This window comes from Schistocerca americana, chromosome 7 (genome assembly GCF_021461395.2).
Source record: "Schistocerca americana isolate TAMUIC-IGC-003095 chromosome 7, iqSchAmer2.1, whole genome shotgun sequence".
NCBI classification, from domain to species: domain Eukaryota; kingdom Metazoa; phylum Arthropoda; class Insecta; order Orthoptera; family Acrididae; genus Schistocerca; species Schistocerca americana.
Genome location: NC_060125.1, coordinates 232,495,778 through 232,523,170, shown reverse-complemented (window position 1 = coordinate 232,523,170; position 27,393 = coordinate 232,495,778). Strand labels below are relative to the sequence as shown.

Genomic DNA, 27,393 nt, shown 5'->3' with positions numbered 1-27,393 from the left:
CCCTCTGACCAGATGTGGTTATACATATTAAGCAGAAAGTGCTTGCCTGCAAGAGAAAGGTGCTACAACATCTGAATGTGAACAGCACATGGCCCTGAGGCAGAGGATCAGGATGAAGTGAGAGCTAGATCTAGCTCCTCATAGTAAAAGCGGCATTGTAGCACTCACGATTCTGGTAAGAGAAGGGTATTGTCCGAGCCTCCTCTGCTCATTTTCGATGGAGGAAGGCAAGGTGATAGTGGGAGGAGCTCGAAATCTCTGTAAAATGGCAGCCCAGGGTGTTGGAGATAGCAGTAGGGTCCACGATGACATCGTCTGCTACTTTCAGGCTGGAAATTGGAGAATGGATCTTGGTCCCAGAGAGCTGTCAGAGATTGGCCAACAAGACATAAAGAGGGAGTGGAACTGTTAAAGAACTAGTGAATTAAATCCATCTAGCTTTCTTGTTATCCCAAAGAATGTGACAACACTGAGCATGCTTCTGTTCGTAATGAATGCAGTATGCCATTGCAGGATGATTGTTAAAAATGCAGAGAACACGTCTCCACACGCAAACAGCATCGCGGCATGTCACAGTCCACCAAGGGGCGTGGACACGGCATGGCAACGAGCAAGTGCAAGGAATGGAATGTTCTGCAGCGGTTGAAGGTCGCCAGGGAGGAGTGAAGCCTCCAGTCAGCATTAGCTGCCATCTGGCTGTGCACGAAGGTAGGGTAGGAGTCAGCAAACAGATAGCTCACAGGAAACGGTTGCTCAAGTACGTCTCAGAGAGAACAGACCACTCGAGATGATGGGCAACCTGGTCAGTGCAAAAAGGTAAGTCAAAATGGGAATAGGTGTGTCAGGAGTCTGAAAGGAACGTTGGTGCTCCTGTGTTAAAGCAGAAGAGGATAAGTTGATTAATAAGGTCAGTCAAGAGGGCACCTCTCTGGCAGATTCTGGGAAAGCTTCAAAAGGGAGCATGACTCCCCCATCAGATGGAATGCAAACGTCAGGGGGAAGGTCAAAACGGACTGGGACGAAATTTGAAAGCCCAAAGTGGTCATGACGACGCAATTTTGTTTGCTGAAGGCAGAGAACAAGTGGATGCTGCGATTCTAAAAGCAGCTGTAAATCCTCTTTGTGGGATCAAAGGCCATGAAAGTTCCATTGGAGGAGAATCATGATGAAGATGAAAAAAAAGAAAAAAAATGAAGGGGTGTCACCTCGGCAGCTGCCAAATATCAGCCAGCAAAGACTAGCTGCCACAGGGCACTGAGGCAGGAGGAATGTGCTTCATTAGGTCCACAGAAGCATCAACTTTCTTCTGCAGTCGGCCTGCACAGTCCAACGCAGAAAACAGGTTGGTGGTGCACACCAGCGACACCGAGGTCAGCCATGCATGGATATCACGTGGTGACAATATTGAAGAGGATCTTCGAGTCCGTGAAGGAGAAGATCGTTTTCCTTTGTTTGACTTCTTCGAGTCTTTTTGGGAAACAGAGAAAGAATATTGTGTTGGTTAGCAGGTGGGACATAGAAAGTCTTCACGGGAGTATTCCTTCTGTCCTTTTTGGCCTGCCGGTTATGTAGCTGGTGACTTCGCCCGTGAGGCAAGAACTTGATGGCTTTTTGCACAGCTGGACGAGGAGATGGCAATGCTACCATGGCACTGGGCGATTTTACAACCTCAGAGCCGAATATGAGGTCGCATGTCTGCATGAACATGTCCTCCTCAGAGAGAGATAAGCAAGAACGGTACTGTAAGTGCAAGACGGTAGAATGCAGGGTTTGCGACTAGCCAATAACTTGTGAACAACGGGGTAAGGTACCGCTCATTGAGATACTCGGGACAATCTCGAGAGAAGGCGGCACGGTCGCCATTGCAGTTTATACAATAGGGAGCAGGAGGCAGACATCACCCTACCACAGGTTACACATTTGGCTGGGTGTTGACAAGACACTCGAGTGTGGTTGAAATGATGAAACTGGTAGCAGTGAATCGGGTTCTGAATGCACAGCCTGACTGTGATAACCTCATAGCCTGCTTGGATCACGGATGGAAGCACAACTCTATCAAAGGTGATAAAAAGAGTGTGTGTGTGTGTGTGTGTGTGTGTGTGTGTGTGTGTGTGTGTGTGTGTGGGGGGGGGGGGGGGGGGGGGGGGCACTAAGGAGGCGTCTACCTCTTTCATCACCTGATGAATGGCAACGACACTCCGATCAGAGAGGTACGGTCGGATTTTTGCCTCTGTCAGACTGTCGAGCAGCCTAGAGTAATAACATAGTGGAAAGAATTCAGCATTTGACTGGCCTCAACACGAACAGGATATGAGTGAAGTTGCAAGCAGTTGTTGCGCTTGAGAATCAGAAGTAGTTCCCAAAAGCAAAGTACCACTGCGTAAACGAGAGCAGGATTTCACAGGGCCAGCAACTGATATTAACACTTTTCTAAACAATAAGTGGATTTACTGTTGCAAAGGCCTGAGCACTTCAGTATGGGAAACCACGAGGAACCTTGGTGCAGTTGGAAGAGTCTTCGAATCATTAGCCTCATTCCACTTATTTTTTGTAGCCACTGACTGTGAAGAAAATTGGCTCATTGCGAGAAAATCCCCCAGCGTTTCTGAAGGTACACTCCTTTTAACTGGGGGCCCCCTTCAGCAAGGGGTGCAACCATCTTAGGCGATTGTTCACACTTCAGGTCACACCTCCTGAACACCTGACACGAGGGACCAATCAGCAATTTGGGAAGGTAGCAGCTGGGCAATCACCCCTGTACCAGGGGGTACATGCAAATTCTACCTGTCAACCTGGGGCTGGGAATAAAGCGTTACCCAGACACCTGTTACCAAACATGTGGCCTAAGGATAGCATTTGTAAGGTATTCTATCTGGTCATCAATGCAGGGGAAATGGTGTTCATCGAAAATGGCCAGTGAGGAGTAGAGGGAGGGAGGGAGGTAGGTTGGTTGATTGGTTGGTTGGTTGATTGGGGTTGAAGGGACCAAACAGCAAGGTCATCAGTCCCTTGTTTCAAAGGTGGTCCATTCAGACGGATTTATATCTGAGAAGAGTCATAGCGGTAAAAGGTTAAAAAACGTAAAAGTGCAGTCGTGTTGTCAATGGTGAAAACAAAACAAGGGAAGTCAGCTAGTGGACAACCCCAAGGCTATGCTGGAGGCAGGAAATATCCCACCTCTGACACAGTACAGGCAAGACCACCTGCTATTCAAATGCATTCACCCACTAAAATGTTCAAGTGCGTATTGTAAAAGGAGACTAACCAAATCTAAAAAGCGATAAAAACACAGTAAAAGGGAGAGAAAAGATGATCTTGGCCAGGGAGGGGAGTCAGGAATCTTCAAAAACAGCTTACAGTGGGAGACACCCCAACCCTAACTGCCCTGCCCCTACTCCAAAGGGAGATTAAAAACCTTACAACTGAAAATAAAAACCACTTTCACGGAGGAAACTGAGAACCAGTATAACCATCTGGGAATCACCTGTCAATATTAAAGGTAGTGCGGGGAAGTCTGTACTTAGTACCCAGAGCCAAAAGAAGTGGGCATTCCACCAAAATGTGGGCTACTGACTGGAAGGCTCCACAACCACAAAGTGGGGGTGGCTCATTAAGCAAAAGAATTACCTTGAAGAAAACAATCTATTAACACACAGTCCTGTCAGGAGGGAGATAAAGATTGCAAACTTTGATCCCAGAGTCCAAGTGGACCTGAACAGCAACCGCTTCCAATGTAGTTTGAAGAGGAATCCACGTGCTAGCAACGTCCATACGGACCAACGTACAAACACCATCAGAGGCCCACAGGGGGCCAACCCGATTTCGACAGAAAGCACAGAATCCGACAGAAAGCACAGAATCCACGGAGGATCGGTGAGTGAAAACCAGTAACATGAGATTCCTGTAGAACCACACAGGCTGCTGAGTAAAATGAAATAAGGGATTCCAGAAGGTGACGGTAATATCCATTATAATTCCATTGGATAACCACAGAACAATGATTCAAATGGAGGGTGAACTGGCTAAAGCCACTCATGCCGCAGGGTCACCATCCATCAACGACAAGGAGGGGGGGACATCCATGAACAGCAGGTCAGAATCAGATTGCGAAGGTGAGGACGGGACCTCTGGTGACACCAGAGGCTCCTTGTCCTGGGACTTATGTTTCTTCTTCTTTTCTGTTAGAGTTCGAGAAGGGCTGAGTGGCATAAAGGAGCCAGCTGCAGCAAGATCTGGAACAGAAAGAGAGCGGGCGACCTGGGGGCCCACAGACCGTGGTTCTCGTGGCCGTAGTGTGGCAGCAGACCTTTGACCTGGAAGGTGCCGGGAAGGGTGGTCCCGGGAGGGGCGCCCTTGATCGGCAGACACTAAAGAAGTGGGACACTTCTCTGGCGGGGGACAGGGAGTGGCGCCCGGAGGGGAGGGTGTGGGAACTGCAGGGGAGAGAAGAAGGAGAGGGTTTGGGACTGGGGTAAGGAAGGGGGAGGAAGGGGTGAAGATGTAATCAAAGCATGGCTAGACGTCATTGGCACAGGATGAAGATGTGCATACTTCTTACGAGCCTCAGTGTAGGTTAGACGATCAAGGGACTTATACTGCCGTATCTTCTTTTCCTTCTTATAAGTGGGGCAATCCGGTGAACGTGGAGAATGATTGCCGTGCAATTAAAACACACACACACACACACACACACACACACACACACACACACACACACAGTGGACGTCCACAGGCACCACAGAGAGGGGTCTGCGAACAGTGGGAAGACGTGTGTCCAAAACGCAAGCACTTGAAACATCTCATAGGTGGTGGGATGTACGGCTTCACATCACATCGATAAACCATAATCTTGACCTTCTCAGGGAGGGTATCCCCTTCAAAGGCCAGGATAAAGGCACCAGTATCAATGTGATTGTCCTTCGGGCCCTTCTGAACACACCGAACAAAATGAACACCCCACTGTCCTAGAATGTCCCTAAGTTCCTCATCAGTTTGAAGGATGAGGTCCCTGTGAAAAATTACACCTTGAACCATATTCAAAGACTGGTGGGGGATAATGGGCATAGGAATTGTGCCAAGATGGTCACAGGCACGAAGGGTCGCAGACTGGGCAGCTGAAGCAGTTTTGATCAACAACGAACCTGACCGCATCTTGCCCCGAGTGTCCACTTCGCCAAACTTGTCATCAATGTGTTCCACAAAAAATGAAAGTTTGGTATTGGTGAAAGATCTCCATCAGTTCTCGTGCAGACCAGATAACGGGGGAAAGGTTTCGCCCCTAGCCAGCAAGCCTGACCGTCCTCCCAGGGGGTGGCCATGGAAGGGAAGGCGGAAGGGGCAGAAGAAGCAGCACTAAAAGAACAATTTCCATTCAAAGAGATGGCCGTAGAAGAACAGCCAGAGTTCTGGACCCGTATGCGTTTCATTTGTTTAGCGTCCGCCCTGATACCACCCACTCCGATAAGGGGCTCTCCCCACAGGTGCCACCCAGCCACAGCAATGGCTGTCTGGCACGGCGGCCACTGCTAGGAGTTCTGAAGCAAAGGAGTGTGCGCAATAAGAAAGAAATGTGGGTGTAACCGTGTTCAAACAGATTAGATTGACCTGGTTGAAGATATCTACTAGGAGAGAGCCTCTCGGACAGGGGCATGGAGAGCCCTAAAGGGGATGGTGGGCATTGAAGTCGCCAAGCAGCAAAAAGGAGGGAGAAAGCAGAGCAATAAACTGCAAAATGTCTGCCCTGGTGACAGCAGAAGACAAGGGTGAGTATATGTTGCAAAAGAGAAGGTGAAACCAGGAAGGGAAAGATGGACAGCAACAGCTTGAAGCTGGGTGAGCAAGCAAACAGTGTGACCATACACATTGTCTCAAATGAACAACACGACTCCCCCATGAGCCGGAATTCTCACCTCAGGAGGAAGGAGAAAATGAACTGAAGTGTGGGGGGTGAAAGCAATTGTTAGGGCATAATTTTGTTTCATGGAGGCAAAAAACAACTGGACGGTATGGTCGCAAGAGGAGCTGTAATTTAACTCTGCTGGCTCTGATTCTGTGAATGTTCCATTGAAGAATAACTATATCCAATGATAGACAGGAGATGGATCAAATAAGGGGGCCAGCAACCATGGTGCCTGCCGAATGCCAGAATTCGAACATGCACAACAACTAGGTTCAGAGGTTGGAGGGTCCTGGTCCATTAGTTCAACAGAGGTGTCGGTATGAAAGTTCAGTTGGCCAGCAGACTGGTTGTTGACAGTGCGTCCCGTGAAATGGAGGTCGGCCAGTTGACGGTATCGCATGGTGACACTGTTGAAGAACACTGACTTAGGGAAGGGAAAGATCACTTGCCTTTGTTTGCCTGCTTAGAACTTTGGTGTTTGTTGGGTGCATACCCAACACTGGCTGAGTAGACGTGCACAGGAAGCAAATACAGGAGTACTCCTTTTGGGATTCCTGTGCTTCTGTTTGCGAGGCATGCAATTTCACTGGCACAGGTGAAGGTTTGTTTGTATGGTGTGCACACACAACAGGTAAAGCTATAACAGGTAAAGCTATATTTGACCTTGGAGCTGGACGAATCCACGACCGTGGCATTAAACTGGAAGTTGCAAGTTGACGTGGCCATGTCCTTCATAGGTTAAAGTGTAACTAGAACTGTACTATAATTGTCAGAGGGTGGTTACAAGGTTTTTGGCTAGCCAACATTTTCCGAGCAATGCTTTTCCTTCGCCCGGATCTCCTGAACGGCTCTCTCATTGAGGTAGATTGGACAGTCATGGAAGGAAGCAGCATTATCACCCTCACAATGGAAACAGTGACGGGCTGGAGGTGGAGAGACACCTTCATGAGCGTCCGTGGTGCAGGTGTCGCATTTGGCTGCACTTTCACAAGATTCACAGGTGTGGTTCTAGTGCTGATATTTATAACAAGACATGGAATTCAGGATGTATGGTCTGACAGTAATAGCTTTGTAGCTAGCCTTAATATTTGATGGAAGTGCCACACAGTCAAATGTGAGAAATAGAGTATGGGTTGGCAGTAACTCTTAATCAACCCTTTTTGTGACGCAGTGAACTGCGGTCACTCCCTCGTCAGTGAGATAGGCTATTATTTCAGCCTTGGTCATGTCATCAAGCAGCCGAGAGTATAGGACTCAATGGGAGAAATTCAGAGTGAGGTGAGCCTCTACTTCAACATGATAGTGGTGGAAAAGTGTCGCACGAAGCAGTTTCTGTGCTTGAGAAGTACTATCCGTCTCCAAAAGCAAGGTCCCATTACACAACCGAGAGCAGGACTTCACAGGACCGGCGATGGCATTTACACCCTTTGAATAACAACTGGATTAACTGTCGTGAGATTGTAACCACCTCCCGTGGGTGACACCACGAGGTATTGGAGTGCAGCTGGGAGAAGTGTCAATTCTTTAATCTCAATCCAATTACGTTTTCGATATGAGGAACTCATCACGGAGAAATCCCTCATGATTGCTGGCTTCTTCGATGGCGCACTCCTTCCTGCTTGGGGGGGGGGGGGTGACCCCATCAGGAGGGAAGGGCGGAGGGGGTGGGGGGGTGCTTGCTTTAGGTAACTGTCCACGACTCAGGTCACACCTCCTAGGCTTCAGACAGAGGGATAAATCAGCATTGAGGAAGGTACCAACTCAGGCAATCACCCCTCCCTGGGCCTTGCCTTTACCAGAGGGTACGTACAAGCCCTACTCGTCAACCCAGTGCTGGGAATTTCACATTACACAGTCACCTTTTACTTGTCAAACGCATAGGGAGGAAGGTGATGAAGACCTTAATCGCTAATGCGGAGCAAGGGTAAGAAATGGGAGGCCAGGGAAAAAGACATTGGTCGCCAGGACGAATTCCCACACAGTTTTACGACGAACTTCGGTTTCCCGAAGAAGGCATACAACTCAGTCCCAAAGTGAGGGGAAAAGAACAGCAGGTGGACAGATATGCAGCAGGGAAAGGGAAGTAGCATTGCAAAGGATGGGGCCCCGTGATAGCCAAGCCCATACTCGCCAGTGGTTGACAGGTGGTTGAAGGACAGTGACTAACAAAGGTTATGGGCAGAAGGGTTAGAGGGACATAGGATATATTGCAGGGAGAGTTCCCACCCATGCAATTCAGAAAAGCCAGTGTTGCTAGGAATGATCCAGGTGGCACAGGCTGTGAAGCAGCCACTGAAATAAAGAAGGTGTTGGGTAGCGTGCTCATCAACTGGGTCTTCCAGTTGTTTCTTGGCCACAGTTTGTCAGGACCATTCAGGACAGACAGCTTGTAGGTTGTCACACCAACATAGAATGCAGCACAGCGATTCCCGGTAGCCCCGCTTTTGGTGGGATAGGTGATGTTTTTGGTTGGACTGGAATAGATGGTCATGGGAGGATGTATGGGACAGGCCTTGCATCTAGGTCTATTACAAGGATATGAGCCATGAGGCAAGGAGTTTGGAGCGGTCGGCGAAATACCAATGTGGGAGGGATGAGAAGGATAGTGGGTACGACATTCCTCATTTCACCACACGACAAGAAGTAGTCAAAACCCTGGCGGAGAATGTGATTCAGTTGCTCCAGTCATCGGTGGTACAGAGTCAAGAGAGGAATACTTCTCTGTGACTGGATGCTGGGACTTTGGGAGGTGGTGGGTGACTGGAGAGATAAGGCACAGGAGATCTGTTCCTGTAAAAGGTTGGGAGGGTAATTTCTGACTGTGAAGGCCTCAATGAGATACTAGGTGTATTTTCAGAGGTACTGCTCATCACTACAGATGCGTTGGCCAGGAGCAGCTAGGTTGTATGGAAGGGACTTCTTGGAATGGAATGGGTGGTAACTGTCGAAGTGGAAGTATTGCTGGTGGTTGGTAGGTTTTCATATGGATGGAGGAACTGATGAGGTGGAGGTCAACATTGATGTAGGTGGCTCAGTTGTTGAGGAGGAGCAGATGAAGCAAATGGGGGAGACGGTGAGGTTCTGGAGGAATATGGATAGGGTTTATTCACCCTCAATCCTGATCACTAAGATGTCATCAATTAATCTGAACTAGGTGATGGGTTTAGGATTCCAGGTGGTTAGGAACAATTCCTCTAGATGGCCATGAAAAAGTCAGCATAGGAAGCCTTCACAGGGGTGACCATGACTGTTCCCTGGATTAGTTTATAGGTGGTGCCTTGATAGGAGAAATAATTATGGGTGAGGATATAGTTGATGGTGGTGACCAGGAAGGAGATTGTAAGACTGGAATTTATCAGGCATTGGGGAAGGTAGTGTTCAATGCAGCAAGGCCATGAGCATTAGGGATGTTATTGTACAGGGATATGGTATCAATAGTGATTAGCAGGGCACCTTGTGATAAAGGAACAGGAACTGTGGAGAGTCAGAGAATATAGTTGGTATCTTTTATATAGGAGGGCAGGCAGCCGGTTGTTGCTTGCAGTCTGGCCTCGGCAGCCAGAGGCAGGATCACATGTGTATGAGTTGTCTTTGCATGATTTTTTGTGTGTGTGTGTGTGTGTGTGTGTGTGTGTGTGTGTGTGTGTGTGTGTGTGTGTGTGTGTGCGCGCGCGCGCGCGCGCGCGCGCGCGCGCAATTTAGAAGAAGACCTTTTGCCCGAAAGCTTACTTCTTTAGCAGTCTCTCTGTTGTGCCTGTCTGCGGCTCAACATCTTTATTATATGTTAAATAGCATTCTAAAATCTATCCTTTTCCTAATATTGTCATTATTCCATCCTGGATTTTCCACCATTTTATTGTTACTGATTACACACACACACACACACACAAACAGAAATCATTTTATCAAACTGAAATTAGATAAGTAGAAAATCTACTCCCAAGCTGTGGCATGAGAACACACATATAAAAAGTATTAAAGATTGCAAGCTTTCAGAGCCAATAGCTCCTTCTTTTGGCTGAAGGGGAAGAAAGAGGGATAAAGGAAAAGGACTGGTGAGGTTTTGGATGGAATGTTTAAGAAAGACTGAGTTTTGATGACTGCACCGGATGATATTTGAAAACCTGAGAACCTAAAGGTGAAAGATACGGTAATATGAAAGACAGAAATTACTGCCAAAACATCGTGCACGAGTTAATAAGAGAAGAAAGCTAAGTGCATCATTTGACTGAGGTGGGACAGCAGTGACAAAAAACTGACAGGACAGAAAATGAAAGACGAAAACTAAAACAGTGAAGAAAGGAATTGCTACTGTGGAAATATGTTAGACCGAAGAAATTATGGTAAATTAAGGCCAGCTGGATGGTGAGAATCCAGATGGCTCGTTTGGTGAAACAGGCACTGACTCATGTTGTAGAGCATGCTCTGCAACAGAGTATTATTTTTTGTTGCCGGCATACACACTCTGCCAAATCCCATTCATCCTAAATGATAATTTGCAGGTATTCATGCCAATGTAAAAGGCCGAATGGTGTTTTAACAGCTGATATGTGAGGTGTTATTTCACAGGTTGCTCTCCCTTTGAGGGAGAGTTAGAGTTATCCGTTAGGATGAATGGGCACAGGCAGAGGGTGTATACTGGCAACAGTTGCACAGCATGCTCTACAACATGATACTTCATGACCACAGTGCCTGTTTCACACACGTGCCATCTGGATTCTTCCCCCAGACACCAGTTTTTTTCTGAACTCTGGCACTACAATACGACCTTGGCTCTCACCAGCCACCTGGCATTTATTTACTGTAATCTCTTTGGTCTCAGCATTTCTTCACAGTGACTATTATTTTCTTCACTTCCTTAAAGTTTTCTATATATTTCATTTCCTGGCCGATCTATTTTTAGCCATCATCCTCTCACTTTTCTCATGTACAAGGGTCACTACACGTCAAGGGGACCAGGGGTCCCCACTCTAATGAAATTTGGTGTGAAGGTTCTATGTGATCTTTGATGGTTATATACCAAGTTTCAGGTCAGTATATTCAGTAGTTGAATTTTTATGCGCTTTTAGAGAGAGGCTACTCATCTTCGCATCACATAAAGAGGTGCAAATGTGCCACATTTGCTAGGCTTTTATAAAAGTTTTTTTTGTTCCCGATACGTATTATCATTAAACTACAATGGGTGTGTTGGGGAACCTGGCGGATTCGTCCCCAGAGTGGAAGGCTGGCACGCTACCACCAAGCATGCGGGTCGCCTTGGATACATCACGATCTCCGACAGTCAAGCAATCACAGTCATGCATTGTCCGGAGCATCCGCCAACAGCGCAATCCCGCAGCCAATCTGAGCACCAAGCTTCCATAGTTTAAAAATTGCTCGTTGTTGACCTACACAACATTAGTAATTCTGGCTACTACTGGTATCAGCTATCCAGGGTTAAACTTTGGTGACAATTTTTCTCCACCGTGTGTGTGTGTGTGTGTGTGTGTGTGTGTGTGTGTGTGTGTGTGTCATTTAAGTTTGATTTTCTACTTATTACCCTCCATTTGACTTTTATGTTTATTACTGTTTGCAACTTGTTTTCCAGGTGCGGAAAATAGGAGTTTTTAGCTGCGGACCACAACCAATGACACAAAGCATCGACAAAGTATGTGCCAAAATCAATAAAGAGACGATACATGGGCCCATCTTCCAACATTATTTCAAGAATTTCTAGAAGTTAAGAGGAACAGTTTCTCTGAGTATCAAAACATTGTGCAGTACAGCTGCAAGCCTAAATTAGTAATTTTTTGAAATATAATTGTCACTGTGATTTAAAGTGGTCCTTTTTTTAATTGTATCTGACAACAATCACCACAACTTAAGAAGCCTTGTAACACAGAAGTTCACGAGTTGTCAAAGCGCTTACAAGTATGTTGTACCTCCGTGTTACAGATGAAAACAGTCATCATAAAATAAAACTAGCAACTGCCATCAGACATAATAAAAGAAGGAAAAGGTACATAAAAGAAGAAAAAAAGAATAATCTAGAAAGAACGTCAGATTTCAATTCATAACATATAGCAATAATCAACCATGTAAGTTTTAAATAGAAGTTTCCAGGCAGTGATCACATATTATACAACAACTCACATTTAACAATAAAAACTAATCTGTTCTTATACCCTTGTGACAAATTCAGACCTCAAAATGATTCTGAAATGTCTATTCATAGATTTACAAGATGCTGGTTCCATAGTGCAACATAAAATATTGCAAATCTGTTTGTTAATGAAGCCATTGAATATAATGCAACAAAATATAATCTGCACTAAAATCATATAGTTGTCTTCCAGAACTATTTAGAGAAGTAAAATGTATGTTGTTTGTCAAGCTGTTTGACTTAAATGTCATCTGATAAGAGACTTCGTTCCTATAATTTTCGAAGCAAAAAACATGTTATAAAAATAATTGTCTTTTATTCAAGCAGTTGACTAGTTTTTAAAAAGAGTAATGAAACACTGAAATTATATATGTTTACTATTCAGAACTACAGATAACAACAAAAAAACAAGCAAAACAAGCAAAAAACATGTTATAAAAATAATTGTCTTTTATTCAAGCAGTTGACTAGTTTTTAAAAAGAGTAATGAAACACTGAAATTATATATGTTTACTATTCAGAACTACAGATAACAAATCAGAAAATTCAGCTTTGTTCACAATTCCTATGATCGTGTTTCATTGTAATTATAGAGAAGATCTACCCAAGTTGATAGAAAATAAAGCTAAATGCATATTGCAACGGAAAACAAAGTTAAATACTGCTCAGTTTCTATCCACGTAACAGGAGTAGTTCATTAATAACTACCACAGTTTTATTGCAAAGCAAGAGGCATAAGGAAGCACTCAAACTTTACTTGCAAGCTGTTTAAGCTCAGGTAGTTTCAGGGCTGTGTAGTGCTGGAATGGGGACAGGGAAGAGGCTGATGGGTAATCACAATGACTAACGAAGGTTGAGGCAGTAGGGTTACAGGAATGTAGGATATATTGCAGGGATAGTTCCAACTCCACAATTCAGAAAAGCTGGTGTTGGTGGGAAGGATCTAGATGGCACAGGCCGTCGAGTAGGCATCAAAATGAAGAACATTGTGCTGTGTGGAATGTTCAGCAACAAAGCACACAATTTGTCGATGGCCATTCATGCAGGCGGACAGCTTGCTGGTTGTCATGCCCATTAAGAATGCAGCATGGTGATTGCAGCTTGGCTTGCAGATCACATGACTGGTTCCATAGGCAACCCTGCTTTTGGTGGGATAGGTGATGTTTGTGGCCAGACTGGGATGGGTGGTCTTGGGAGGATATATGCGATAGGTCTTGCATCAAGGTCTATTACAAGGATATAAGCGCCGAGGCAACTGGTTGGGTTTAGGGGTTGTCTGGGAATGGACAAATATATTTTGTAGGTTCGGTGGGCAGCAAAATACGACTGTGAGAGAGGTGGGAAGGATAGTGGGTAGGACATTTCCCTCTATACCACCAACACACCTAGTCTATTTCCTTCTCTCCTTTTCCACTCCACTCTACCCCGCTCCACCATCTAACTTCCAGACTGTATCAGGCTGCCATAGCCTCTTTTCATCTTGTCCCTGTTGTGTGGGCGCGCGCACGTACACCTGCCTATCTGCGACTCGGCATCTCCACTCCACGGTGAGTAACAACTACCCTTTTCATAAAAATTGTTACAGTCCATCCCAGATTTTTCACTCTTTGCTTTCGCCATGTCAAGTTACATAAGGCTTTTTTGCCAGAAAAAGTCAATTAAGAGACCTGAATGAAGTAGGTACATTCTATAACATGATCTCATAGGAGTTACATGTGCTCAAATGCAGTATTATACAGGCTGTCCACAACTTACTGAGTCCAGTGCCAGATAAGATACTTTAATATTTTGTTTGAGACGCATTTCATACCAGTGCTCATCACTGTGAAACAGTGATGCCTACTGAATCCAACAGGCAGTGAAAAAAAAGGAAAATAAATTGCAAATACTTTATTGCCCACTGTGGAGTCATTCTTCATAAATACATACTGCTACAGCACGTATGGTAGATAAAATATGTCTTTAGTTCATATTTACAATGAACAATATGACTGTAAATCAGCCACCAATGTACTGAGTTGTATAAATTAAAAGTAAAATTATGTAACTGATTTCTTCTATTCAAGACCTCTTATCTGTATACAAGTATCTGTCAAGAAGAAACAACTTATACATAAATTCAGACCTTTTAGATGCATATTTATACTTCTGCTCTCACATCAGTGTCAACGTTATGAGACTACAGAGAAACAGTGATGACAGTTGTTAAAAGCTCTTACTTAACTGTGAGGGCTTTATTACCGATAAAGTATTAGGCCTACACAGTTTGCACACTGTAAGGTACATACCCCATAATATTATCATAAAAGGTTCGTTAAATTTAAGAAACAATGTTTGTGAAACGGATGCCTATTCCAACAATTACAATCAAGTTACAGGTAAGTTCATCTACAGTTTTATACTGAATAAGTTGTCCAGTTGGAGTCCCAGTAAGATACCTCACTAAGTCACACATGGAGGTCCAATATCACGACGAAAAGCCTACTTCCAGGTCCATTCATCTACAACTTCATATTGAACAAGCTGTCCAGTTTCAGTCCCAGTAACATGGCTCACTCAGTCACACTAAGTGTTCCAAAAAATCATGACAAAAAGGCTCAACTGATATGGAAAGAATCAAGTTACATAGTAACGGCAAAAGTAGACACCGTAAGCAACTTTTAAATATATATGCCAATAAGAAACTATAGATAATTGTTAATGGTATATTGTCTAACAAGTTAATCGCTTCACATTTCCCTTTATCGGTTTAAGTTACGTAGTGGACACAACCTCCCCTAAATCTTTGTAATCCTTGTACAGCTGCATCACACTTGTAGCCAGTATTTCTTACACGTTTTGTGTACTTATTGCACATCACACTTAATTCAATATTTAGGTTGGTTCGGAAGAGTGGAATAAAAAGCGAGATAATCAATCCCATCGGATTATAGAAGGATGGGGAAGGAAATCGACCGCACCCTTCAGTTCCCGGCATTTTCCTGAAACGGTGTAGGGAAATCCCGGGAAACCTAAGTCAGGATAGCCGGACGCGGGTTCGAATCGTCGACCTCCCGAATGCGAGTCCTGTATGCTAACCACTGCGGCGCCTTGCTTGGTTTCCACATCTAAAATCATAGTACTGTACAGTTATTAAAAAGCAGGAACTCCAACGCAGAAACCATAGCGATTTCAAAACTACTTTTCTTACTAAAGGAGGTAAAAGGCAACTAACTGCAGACACTGTAAGATATTTTTACGTAGCCATGATTGGCCGTCTAAAGATAAGATATTGGTAGCGAATGATGAAAGATACAATACACAACTTATCCATTCAGTAACGTGTATCCTAAATCGAATGTTTGCAACACTGTGACTGATTGTCAACTAAGAATCCATTGTTAAATACATAAACAAGACATCCACATGAGATACTTGCTTCAACTGTGTTGAACACTTGAAATTTATTTCCCAGAAAATGTTTTGTACTGTGACAGTATTCCAAAATGTCATCAAGGAACGTACATACCCAGCCAGACTTTTATATTATCATACTTCCGATGAAAGACCATTGTCCAACACTTACCTCCACATACAACAATCAGCAGAAAACCCAACCGGACTGTCAAAATTCGCACAATGCCGCCGAACCAAAGTCACTGGCAGTAGTATCAGCAAAGATGCAACCAAAAGCGTGAGGCGATTACAATTCAATATCAATTCAAGCCTATCGATATGTCAACAAAAGCATCAAAGCGCTCCAGACCGCCAAAAACTACGTCATCATATTATTTTGTCTAAATTTTACGTGCTGACACAGTGACTGCGTGAAGACACCGTTTCATTATTACAATAAGAAGAAAACACAATATATTTTATCGAACTAAAACCTTCTTCTTGCTGAGAGTAGTGTTTAAGGCTGGTAAATAATGTACGAAAGTGCGACGGGAACTAAACGGTTCAAAGATACTACCACAAAGTACCAAAATTATAAGATGTGAAAGGACAGAATTCCTATCCAGTAAGACGACTTCGCTTCCTGACCGGCCACTTGGAGCACTTCAAGAAAATCAACACATTATCTCGCTTTCCTATCGGTTGATTTTTAGTCTAATCTTTTTGTTTCCGTTTCATAGTTAACAGAAGATGGTTTCATACCATTGTGCTTCTGATCATGGCTTCTCGTGTGTATTGTACACTTTGAAATGCATTGTAGATATGTTGCTTGTATTCTGATTGCGTTCTTCTCAAACTCGCAATATTGGTGGTGGTAGTGGTTAATGTTTAACGTCCCGTCTACAACGAGGTCATTAGAGACGGAGCGCGAGCTCGGGTTAGGGAAGGATTGGGAAGGAAATCGGCCGTGCCCTTTCAAAGGAACCATCCCGGCATTAGCCTGAAACGATTTAGGGAAATCACGGAAAACCTAAATCAGGATGGCTGGAGACGGGATTGAACCGTCGTCCTCCCGAATGCGAGTCGAGTGTACTAACCACTGCGCCACCTCGCTCGGTCGCAATATTGCGTGGGGTAAATGATTCCATGTGTGTTTTTGTTACATTACATTAATATTTGTTCCACAGATCATAAATACCAAATTTCGTGATGATTTCAAACGTGTCAGTTAAACATAAACTTTCATTGCACTGTATATATATATATATATATATATATATATATATATATATATATAAATTGATCTACTGAGACAAAGGAGTTGTCATTCAGAAATTCTTTTGATTTCTTTGTAAATGTCGCTTTGCTATCTGCTAGAATTTTTAGCTAATTGGCAAATGTCCAAAGATTTTTGTGGCAGCATAATTTACCCCTTTCTGTGACAAAGTCAGCTTTAAACTCGTATAAAACAGAAGCGCTTTCAATTGCATGATGTTTTGTGGAGTCATGTAAAACTGTTATTCCTTAGAAATGTAGGCAACTTCAAACTGGCTGTCTCGTTGCGCCAAAATATTCTCCAATGCATTTCAAATGGCAACATCAACACTGGCCGCCCCGTCACATCGCATCACGTCACGGCAACCTGAAGGTTTCTGAACAACAGTGTTGTCAATGCTTAGCAATCAAGGACCTCAAAATAATCTCCATTTCAAAAATAGTTACAGAAATGCTTACATAGAAGAAAAATGACCATAAATTACATTAAAACTTAACCATGTTGCTTATCCTATCCGAGTTTCCTGGCGCTGAGCGATACCATGCACTACTTCTCATCGTTTCTTTCGTCAGCTCGAAAGAAACACAGCCTCCTTCGCCTTCTACCCCTCATCTGCAGCCATCTGCGCAGCCACCGCTTAAGTTTTCAATCTGTTCCTATGAAATGTTTTCAAGTGTCTAAGGGTACTAAACACTCCTTCCACAGAGGAGAAACAAGATTGTTGTTGTGTTGTTGTTGTTGTCTTCAGTCCTGAGACTGGTTTGATGCAGCTCTACATGCTACTCTATCCTGTGCAAGCTTCTTCACCACCCAGTACTTACTGCAACCTACATCCTTCTCAATCTGCTTAGTGTATTCATCTCTTGGTCTCCCTCTACGATTTTTACCCTCCACACTGCCCTCCAATGCTAAATTTGTGATCCCTGGATGCCTCAGAACATGTCCTACCAACTGGTCCCTTCTTCTTGTCAAGTTATGCCACAAACTCCTCTTCTCCCCAATTCTATTCAATACCTCCTCACTAGTTATGTGATCTACCCATCTAATCTTCAGCATTCTTCTGTAGCACCACATTTCAAAAGCTTCTATTCTCTTCCTGTCCAAACTATTTATCGTCCATGTTACACTTCCATACATGGCTACACTCCATACAAATACTTTCAGAAACAACTTCCTGACACTTAAATCTATACTCGATGTTAACAAATTTCTCTTCTTCAGAAACGCTTTCCTTGCCATTCCCAATCTACATTTTATATCCTCTCTACTTCGACCATCATCAGTTATTTTGCTCCCCAAATAGCAAAACTCCTTTATTACTTTAAGTGTCTCATTTCCTAATCTAATTCCCGAAGCATCACCCGATTTAATTCGATTACATTCCATTATCCTCGTTTTGCTTTTGTTGATGTTCATCTTATATCCTCCTTTCAGGACACTGTCCATTCCATTCAACTGCTCTTCCAAATTCTTTGCTGTCTCTGACAGAATTACAATGTCATCGGCGAACCTCAACGATTTTTATTTCTTCTCCATGGACTTTAATACCTACTCCGAATTTTTCTTTTGTTTCCTTTACTGCTTGCCCAATACACAGATTGAATAACATCAGTGAGAGGCTACAACCCTGTCTCACTCCCTTCCCAACTGCTACTTCCCTTTCATGCCCCTCGACTCTTATAACTGCTATCTGGTTTCTGTACAAATTGTAAATAGCCTTTCGCTCCCTGTATTTTACCCCTGCCACCTTTAGAATTTGAAAGAGAGTATTCCAGTCAACATTGTCAAAAGCTTTCTCTACGTCCACAAATGCCAGAAATGTAGGTTTGCCTTTCCTTAATCTATTTTCTAAGATAAGTCGTAGAGTCAGTATTGCCTCACGTGTTCCAACATTTCTGCAGAATCCAAACTGATCTTCGCCGAGGTGGGCTTCTACCAGTTTCTCCATTCGTCTGTAAAGAATTCGCGTTTACTTTTTGTAAATGTGAGAAATTTGGATTTTTGCCTACAGATTTCACATCAAATTTTTATTTCCAATATGTGGAGGAAGGTTTAAATACATCTAATCTAAATTTCTCATTCTCCAGCAAAGGATAATTTCTCCATTCAGAATCCAGCAGCTGACAACTAATTTATTTTTGAAAATGATAATCTCTTTACGACAGGGAGCACGGATTTCACAGTGGAGAATTGGGCTATGTTTGGTTCCACTATGGAATAGGGTCTGAGAAGGCAAATAGCCTGTTGGTTTGTCATACAAGCTCTACATGGAAATTCAAGCAATTTTTTAAAAAAACAATTTATGTCCTGTTCCTGTACTTCAGTGTTGGCTTTGAGACCATTAAATGTTTCCTGTTCAACGATACTCAAGTACATCTTATGTAACCCAACGAAGTGCTTTCGATTTTTATGGTCTGGCAGAAAAATTGGAGTTGTCTTAATAATGTCACAATTAATGAAATCAGAACACAGACCTTTTAGGATTTTTTTCTACTTCTGACTTCTGTTTCTGAAGGACAGCGACTTCACTATGAAAAAATTTATTAAAATATGTAAGTATGCCTAAAACATACAAGATGAATTCCAAATATGTCAAAGGAATTGCGTTATCTCTAGTTGAAAGCTATACCTGCAAGTTACCTACAATTTGAGTCCAATAAATGTCATTTTTGTACAAATGTGGTCTCCAGTATCCAAGTATACAAGCTACTGCATTGTGTATGCCCACACACAAAAACAGTTAATACATTTTAAGTATATTGCTCGTTTCAACATAAGTTTTGCTTGCATCTGTTTTCTGTAAATTTCTCACAGTCAATGGAGAGCTCCAAATTAGCAGATTTTGATAGTACTGGTATTCAGAATCATTACATCTTGTCATGGAATGAGTGTGTAATTCTGTTTTGAATGGTGTTGCTTCTTTCTACTTAGTGCCATGCATTTCACACTGGCTTCCAGTCTATGGATGTGTAGTAAGCTTTATTCATTTCAAATGCTAAAAACATTTTAACAGAAGACTGTGTAAATATTGGTGCCCTCCCTTAAATGTTAGAGTAAAAAATGGATGATAACAAAAATAACATAGAATACGAGCGATGTACTTACAGTGCATTTAAGTCCAGCAGTTTGAGCAGTAACACACACACACACACACACACACACACACACACACATATATATATATATATATATATATATATATATATATATATATATATATATATATATATATGAGCCCACAGCATACATACTGACAAAATCAGTTTTTGTTTCATATGAAACGAAAATAAATACGAAATGAGTTACACTGCACAATAGCCCAATACTATGGATGAGAGTAAAATGTAAGCAAAATACAAGCAACATATTGACACTATATTTCAAACAGTGCAATACACACAAGAAAGTCATAAGCAGAACCATAATTTCCACTTTGTAACAGCCACACAGTTGTAATTGCAATACTGGGTTTTGAAGAGAAATATAATTTATCACCAAACACACAAATTAAGTACAAATGAAAAATATTAGCATCTAGTGCTTGTATTTTACAAACAAAGAATGCAAATTATGGTGCTATATTTTCCCGAATTGGAAGGTCACTACCACACCACTTGAAGTGCTACTGTCAGTCTCTGTTTCTGCATCGAAACAAGGGCTTTGAATCTTCTGTCACTATGGTACAGAAACAGAAAATGACAGTAACGCTCAGAGTGGCCTCACAGTGAACTTCGAATACTGGAAAATATGGCATGAAAATCCATACCGTTGCTTCGGCAAATTCGAGTAGTAGATGACAATATTTTTCATTTATACTTATGGGTGGGCCTCGTAGTCTGATGGTAAAGTGCGTATTTCGAAACGTTTTTGTGAACTTATAAAATAATTCGAGAAATTTCAATCAAGAACTAGGATTGGCTTTTCGTAGCTGCGTTGCAGAGACATGTAAAATTTCGTGAATGACATCATAGTCGCTTTTCGACCGCAAAATAATTTGTTTCTAAAACGTAATACTGAACGTTTCAATTATCAGGTGGAGATAATTTTACCATAGCGCTTGTTAATACCTGATAATCATCTGACATTACGTGACATATAAGGTGGTTCCACCGTATATGATTCCTGAATACGATCTTCTTCTGTGTATTGCACTGTTTGAATTGCATTCTAAATATGTTGCACATACTCTGCTTAATTTTTGCTCGCATTCACAACACAGTATTGGTTGGGGCAGAATGATTTCAAATTGGTTTTTGCTTCATATGAAACACAAGCTGAATTTGTTAGATGGTTTTCTGTGGACTCATGTTTATTTGTTACTGCATACAAATCACTGTGTGAACTACTCCATTTATTGTACTGTAAGTATATTGCTCTTACTGTACATTATTTTTCTTCTCAAACGTCATCTCACATTTAATGGAGGCTTCCCAATTTTTCGTTAATGAGAGAGACTGGTTCTAGTGCATTTACTCCTGCTAAAATGCAGAAGTTTTGTGTGTTCACTATCAGTACGAAAATTTCCGTGTCGAAAATGAGAATGCTGCAATGACAAATGTACCATTAGGACACCCAAATACATACAGTATAACTGGCCACTGCCGGCAGGGAAGTGTAAAACGAATTTACTATTTACATTATTTCACCAAAAGGGAAAATAGAATGGCAATACAGATGAATCAAATACTAGCTAATTTGCTAATGCTAGTAAAAACATAAATACGCTACATTTGTAATGAAATAAATATTGTTTGGAAAAATCGAAAGACCTGAGAGAAGACATTGCGATGACAGACCATTAAAACAAAGTACTAAATACAGATGTAAAGAAATAATTATGATTATTATTAAATTAGGGCATTTTACATATTTTATGGTAATTCAAAAGTTTATTGTAAATTATGTTATTATGACTATAAAATTATTATGATCATGACTGAAGACAGTGTCAAGTATTAGACACAAAGTCCCTGATCATATTACTGTAAAGAAGAACGTAAGTCTTGAGATAGGAAAACCAAGAACAAGAAGCCTAAAAATTCAAGAAAGGTGTAAATGAAAACAGAGGATGAATAATATTCATACTGTGACAACTTAAAAGCACAACGAGTGAGAAGCCTGATTCTGAACCAAAGCAAAGATGGGTACATGTAGCCACAAACTATTAGAAATTGAAATGAAAGACATTGATGAAGCAAAAAATACAAAAGTGGAAACAACAATCTCTGTTCTAATGCATTCTGTGGTCTGCGACATTCCCGAATTTTTCAAGTCTGAGGATTTTAATCTATATATAATAATTTATTAATTAAGTTGTGTAAAAAACTTTATTACAATATACAAAGAAGATATTGACAGCCAATTAATCTACACATAACGACTAATAACTTCATTTAAGTATTTCTCAGTTTCAGGAATAATCGGTGAAATGCGAAATAAGTAGTTCAAACTTGCACATGAGGTTAGGGTTACGAGCTAACGAAATGTTATTGCTAGTCTTGTCCCCACATTTTACAAGCAGTAAATCTGTAGCTTGTGGTCTACTTGCTAGTGTTGCTGCCCCTGCATCACAGGATCCCGGGTTCGATTGCTAGCCGGGTTCAGGTTTATCTCTGCCTGGGGACTGGGTGTTTGTGTTTTCCCCATCATTTCATCATCATCATCATTCATAGGAAAGGTTTCTCTCGACGAAATTTTTTACTTTGTCGTCGTCTACTAACATTGGAAGTTCACATTCGCTCTTAAGGCGCGTTTACATTGAGCTCAGAAGATGTTTTTGTTTGGAACATTGTGTGCAAATTGTTCCCTGAACATGTTGGCAACATTGTTCGTTGTTCGCATTACCCTTTTACACTAGTGAGCAACATTTCTACGTATTCGCATAGTCTGCTGCGGTGAATTGATAGGTTACTTTGTGTATTCACATCAAGAGATACGCTATGTCAAGTGAAGAGGAAGAGTTAATTACATTTGGTGCTGTATTAATAATACTTAACGAAATAAACAGACGGAGAAAATGATGTAGTCGTCGTCAGTGGACCAAAACATACTATAGAAGACGTGGCGGGAATGACATGCTTTGTGAACTGAATTTGGAAGACGGTTCTTCAGTAGGATATCGCCGTCAGATTTTGAAATGTTGTTGAATATTATAGGACCATTTGTTTCAAAGAATGACAAATTTCAGAAAAGCAATCCCTGTGAACCAAAGACTTGCTGTTACTCTTCGTTTTCTGGCATCAGGAGACTCCTATCAAAGCCAGCCATATCTCAAATAGTTCCATATCATCCAGAAAACGAAGATATTTAAATCCAAACCACTTCGTTTTCTAAAGTGTGTCAGTACCACATCCACATTTTTTACTTTCCTCTATTTTTCGTTTCTCTCATCGGTACTGAGACAAGAGAGATTTAATTTTTTTGTCCACGTCACTGCTGCTGGTGCCAAGCGCCGCAGCAACCTTTTGTAAAGAATCATGTTTGATTTTAGTATTTTTGCAACCTGCGCAACGTACATTTCACAGGTATTCCTCTGCCTCATAGAGCGACATCAGCTGGAAAATTTTGGCTCGTGACCACTCCATTTCAAATAAAAATGAAGGGACAAAAACAAACGCACCAGTACACTCTAGCAAAACAAACACCAAAACACTCACTCAGAGCAAACGAACACTAACGCTGCGTAGCGGAATTTTGTGGTAGCAGGCCACAAACAATGTTTCTTTTATCTCTACCGACACAGCTGTGGAACACCGATTTTGTGTTGCGAACATGTTGCCAACATCTTGCGAACATCGGTAGTCCGTTACTAGCCACGAACAATGTTGTGAACAATATTGCTAAATCAGCGTAAACGCGCCTTTACGCATCCTATGGTAGTGTATTTTGTGCTTTTGTGTCTTTTAAACTTTTTTTTATTTTCCCTTTTATTATTTTCCCTTTCTTTGTGGGAAATTGCAAATTTCTCAAGCAGCTTGGATGTTTTTCCACTGAGTGTTCTTTCATAAGGGAGGTACCAAATGGAGACACTCTTCATGCTCGTATTGTGGACGGCTGTGATACAATACGCCAATCTCCAGGGCTGCATCAGCACATCAGGGGTTCCATGCGATGCAGGGTGGATGCATGTATCCTCGCTAACGGAGGACATTGTGAACATTTCCTGTAACAAAGTGTTTGAAGTCACGCTGGTACGTTCTGTTGCTGTGTGTTTCCATTCCATGATTAATGTAATTTGAAGAGAAGTAATAAAATGATCTCTAACATGGAAAGTAAGCGTTTCCGGACACATGTCCACATAACATATTTTCTTTCTTTGTATGTGAGGAATGTTTCCTGAAAGTTTGGCCGTACCTTTTTGTAACACCCTGTATATAAGAACATTAGATGAAGCAATTTCCAATAAAGTGCCATTAAGTCTGCCAGGAAATTTCACGTAAACGCAGAATGAAAAATTAATTCTTCATTAAATTACTTTTTAAGTGAAACAGTCAAAACTAATAAAGGAGATAAATATTGTTGTTTATGATATTATTACAAAAAAAAAACACGTAATGCATAAAGTAAACAAGGTCTAGGTGTTCCCTCACAAATACTGTTTGATGTGTCTGAATGCATATATTTGCTAACAAATAAATGTCGATGCTTTCACATGTTGCTTTGTTTCCAGGACTTTATCACAAAAACTGATAAGATCATACGTTATGAGGTTTACTTTGGCCATTAATAAACTTTATCTTTGTGAGTTCCTCAGTTCTCATATTATACTCCAACTTTTTCTATCACAAATGGTGTCACGTAACCTCACTTTCGCAGTTCAGTTGTGGGCTTAACTGAACTGACATAATGTGATATGATATGCAATATGAATGCAGCCTGACGTGATGTGATGTGACAATCTGTTGATATCTAGAGAGAATCAGCATTCAAGATGACAAACCATTCCAACTTCCACAACTTGATTTTTACAAAAATTATAAATAATACTATCTGCTGCCCATTCCTACCATTTCATGTATTGCTAAGATTGTGAAAATATATCTGCAGAATCTGTGTGAGCAAGTAAATGAGAGGGTTGCTGCTTCTTTCAATTGTTTCTGCCTACATTCATGAGGTCGCTCTATGATATTTTGTCCACTTACTGGAGGTTCTTTACTTTCTCTGTCCTTCCCTGCACAACTTTTTGTGATTTTCTAATTTATTTATCTATTTATTTTTTAATTATTCATGTCCAAGAATTCATCATACAAGATACACACATAATATTCCAATTCCATTTAATTAATGCAGTGACTGTAATTTGAATTCACCACTGTCTGCAGTGCACTTAGAAACCAAAGAAATTTCCAACTCACGTTTCTGTTTTCTGTGAGTGTTCTTTGTTGCAAGTGCGTATTTCGCGCCAAAACATCTCATTGCAAGACACAGTAGTGCCAACCTATACTGTGTATGTGTGTGTTTATACGGAATACATTCATTAACAGTGAAAAAGTCTGTTTTATAATTCAACCAACTCTCGTCACTTGTTTCTCAATATGCCTTGAATACTTTAAAGTTACAACAAATACTAACATTTATAAAATAGTTGCTAAATTTAAAAAAACCGTTCAGTACAGTATTGCATCTTAAAGATCACTGTCTATACATTAACATAAAGATAAACAAAAGAAATAAAGAGAAAGATGTCAATATAAGTAACTTTAGACCAATATTTTTCAATGGCAACAACCTCAGAGCTTGTGGACAACAGATCATCAATATGTATCTTGCAGCATGCACTCTGCATTCTATGTGTGATCCATAATTTATTGAACTCCACAATCACAAACGACTGATGACATGTGGTAGCCTCTTTTCTGCAATTTGTCTTTTGACCTTGTAACCCCATTTCTGAGCCTGTCCAGAGATTTCGACTTGGATCATTCTTCAGTGAAAGCAGCTGACAGATTTTCTGACGGTGTCATCCACTGGTGTCTGGACGTCATATTCCACATAGATAGCTCAGATTGTGTCTGTTAGAAATACTTCTTGGATATCAGCTGTGAAGGACGAAAATAGTGACAATGTACTGGGTCTTAATGGGAGGTAGATACCTCATACCTTTCTTTGCATGCAGCTATGTCAGACTTAGTACTACTGTGTAGAACAGTTATTACTCAGTAATTGCGCCAATACAAATACTTTCGAATTTATGTAGTGTTTTAATTAGGGTCAAATAAATTTTGGATTTTCACTTAAATATAATATTTACACTAGAAGACTAAAGCAAAAAGTTATATTCATTACACTGAAATAAAAAATACCTTCACACCATTGACTATTCTACAGTATTATGAACTTTGGCAAGTCCACACCCACAGTTAGAATACATTCCAAATGCCTTTTGTCACTTCATATAATGCTATGTTACTTTGTGAGAATTTAGTTATTACAAGAGATTGCTGAATGCTAGACTGATATTCCTATCACACAGTTTAAGAACATTGTGACTCTATATAAAGTATTTATTTATTGAAGTGGAAACTAAGCCACGCCTGCATCATGACAAAAGTATGGGCATTATTTTGACATGATTCTATTTATTCAGGTACATAAACAAACGATTCAAGATATATAGATTCGAACAAATGAAAGCACAGTGAGCATAAATCAACATAGCAATGGTTCTGCAGTTCATTGGAGAGGGAGTAAGGGGAATGACTCCATGAAAGAAAGTTAAATGCCGTTTAACTTTCGTGACTTATACATAACTTGGTATTATAGTATGCAGGTAGGATATTTTCACAAGTAAGTTCAATTATACATATGTGTCAAATACTTATCATATCTTTATTCATACTATTTATTCTCAATTCATGAAATCCCTGGACTAATACGATAGTAAATAAACAATTACCGAAAGCAAAGGACATTTGAGAAAACAGACAATATTAAATCCTTTCAATACCAAAGATAAGTCGTTGCTTGTGTGCTTGCACTCTAACTAGTATTGACTCAGTCTGTATTGAGGTCCCAATATCAACTGTCTCACTTTTTGTAGAGCTGAAGCTCGTCCTGCATTTTATAGACTTATTGACATGTCTGCTACAATACAACTTCTTGTTATGATCTGTTGTTACAAAACCAGGAGCCCCTCGGTTAAGAGCAAAATTGCAACTCACCAGTCTGCCAGACCATGTGAATATTAGTGTGGGCTTTGTAGGAGACACTAATCGTGGAGTCGGAATTATGAATGCAGTGTTGGTTCTAATGCATCACTCTCACTGGCATGTGTGCCTGAAGTGGAAAGTGGACCGATGCGCTGACAGCTGCAGATGCAATGTCTTTTGTATATGCTGGTTTAAAGCGTTCTATTGAAATGCTATCTAGCTTGCCGGTTTTGTCTACTGTTATTGTCTTATCTTTTAATTGTGCTAAAGGCTTCAGCATATGGTGCAGTAAGTAGAGGTCTCATAGCATCATCCCTCAGCCACAAATATTCACACTTAAATAAGACTTTGAAAAAGAAACTTTTCCATTCTCCATGCCTTACAGGGCTTTGCAGCACAAGAAGAAGCATATAGGAATATAACTGGCATAGAAATGCTGTCGACTCTCCTTATAGAGGCTGAGGAATGGAAGTGGTTGGGAAGGCTTCTCCCAGTGCTCATACCTGTTCTCCAAACCTGTGCAGATGAACAACCCAAGTCTTCTTTTATTGCC

At 41.4% G+C, this 27,393-nt stretch overlaps 2 protein-coding genes across 5 annotated transcripts in view; one reads left to right on the top strand and one right to left on the bottom strand.

Moving 5' to 3' along the window:
• LOC124622093 (dual oxidase-like) overlaps positions 1–11,717 on the top strand; it is a 252,302-nt gene extending 240,585 nt beyond the window's left edge. For both annotated transcript variants that reach the window (XM_047147673.1, XM_047147674.1), the window contains exon 32: positions 11,487–11,717. In XM_047147673.1, the coding sequence (XP_047003629.1) occupies positions 11,487–11,615 (129 nt within the window). In that variant the 3' untranslated portion in view covers positions 11,616–11,717. The remainder of the gene's footprint in view (positions 1–11,486) is intronic.
• LOC124622094 (GPI mannosyltransferase 2-like) overlaps positions 1–15,712 on the bottom strand; it is a 387,261-nt gene extending 371,549 nt beyond the window's left edge. The window contains exon 1 of one of the 3 annotated variants that reach the window (XM_047147677.1): positions 15,607–15,712. The gene's annotated coding sequence lies outside the window, so the exon portion shown is untranslated. The remainder of the gene's footprint in view (positions 1–15,606) is intronic. The other 2 variants (XM_047147675.1, XM_047147683.1) reach the window with 2 other exon arrangements.
• Between the last annotated feature and the right edge of the window lie 11,681 nt (positions 15,713–27,393).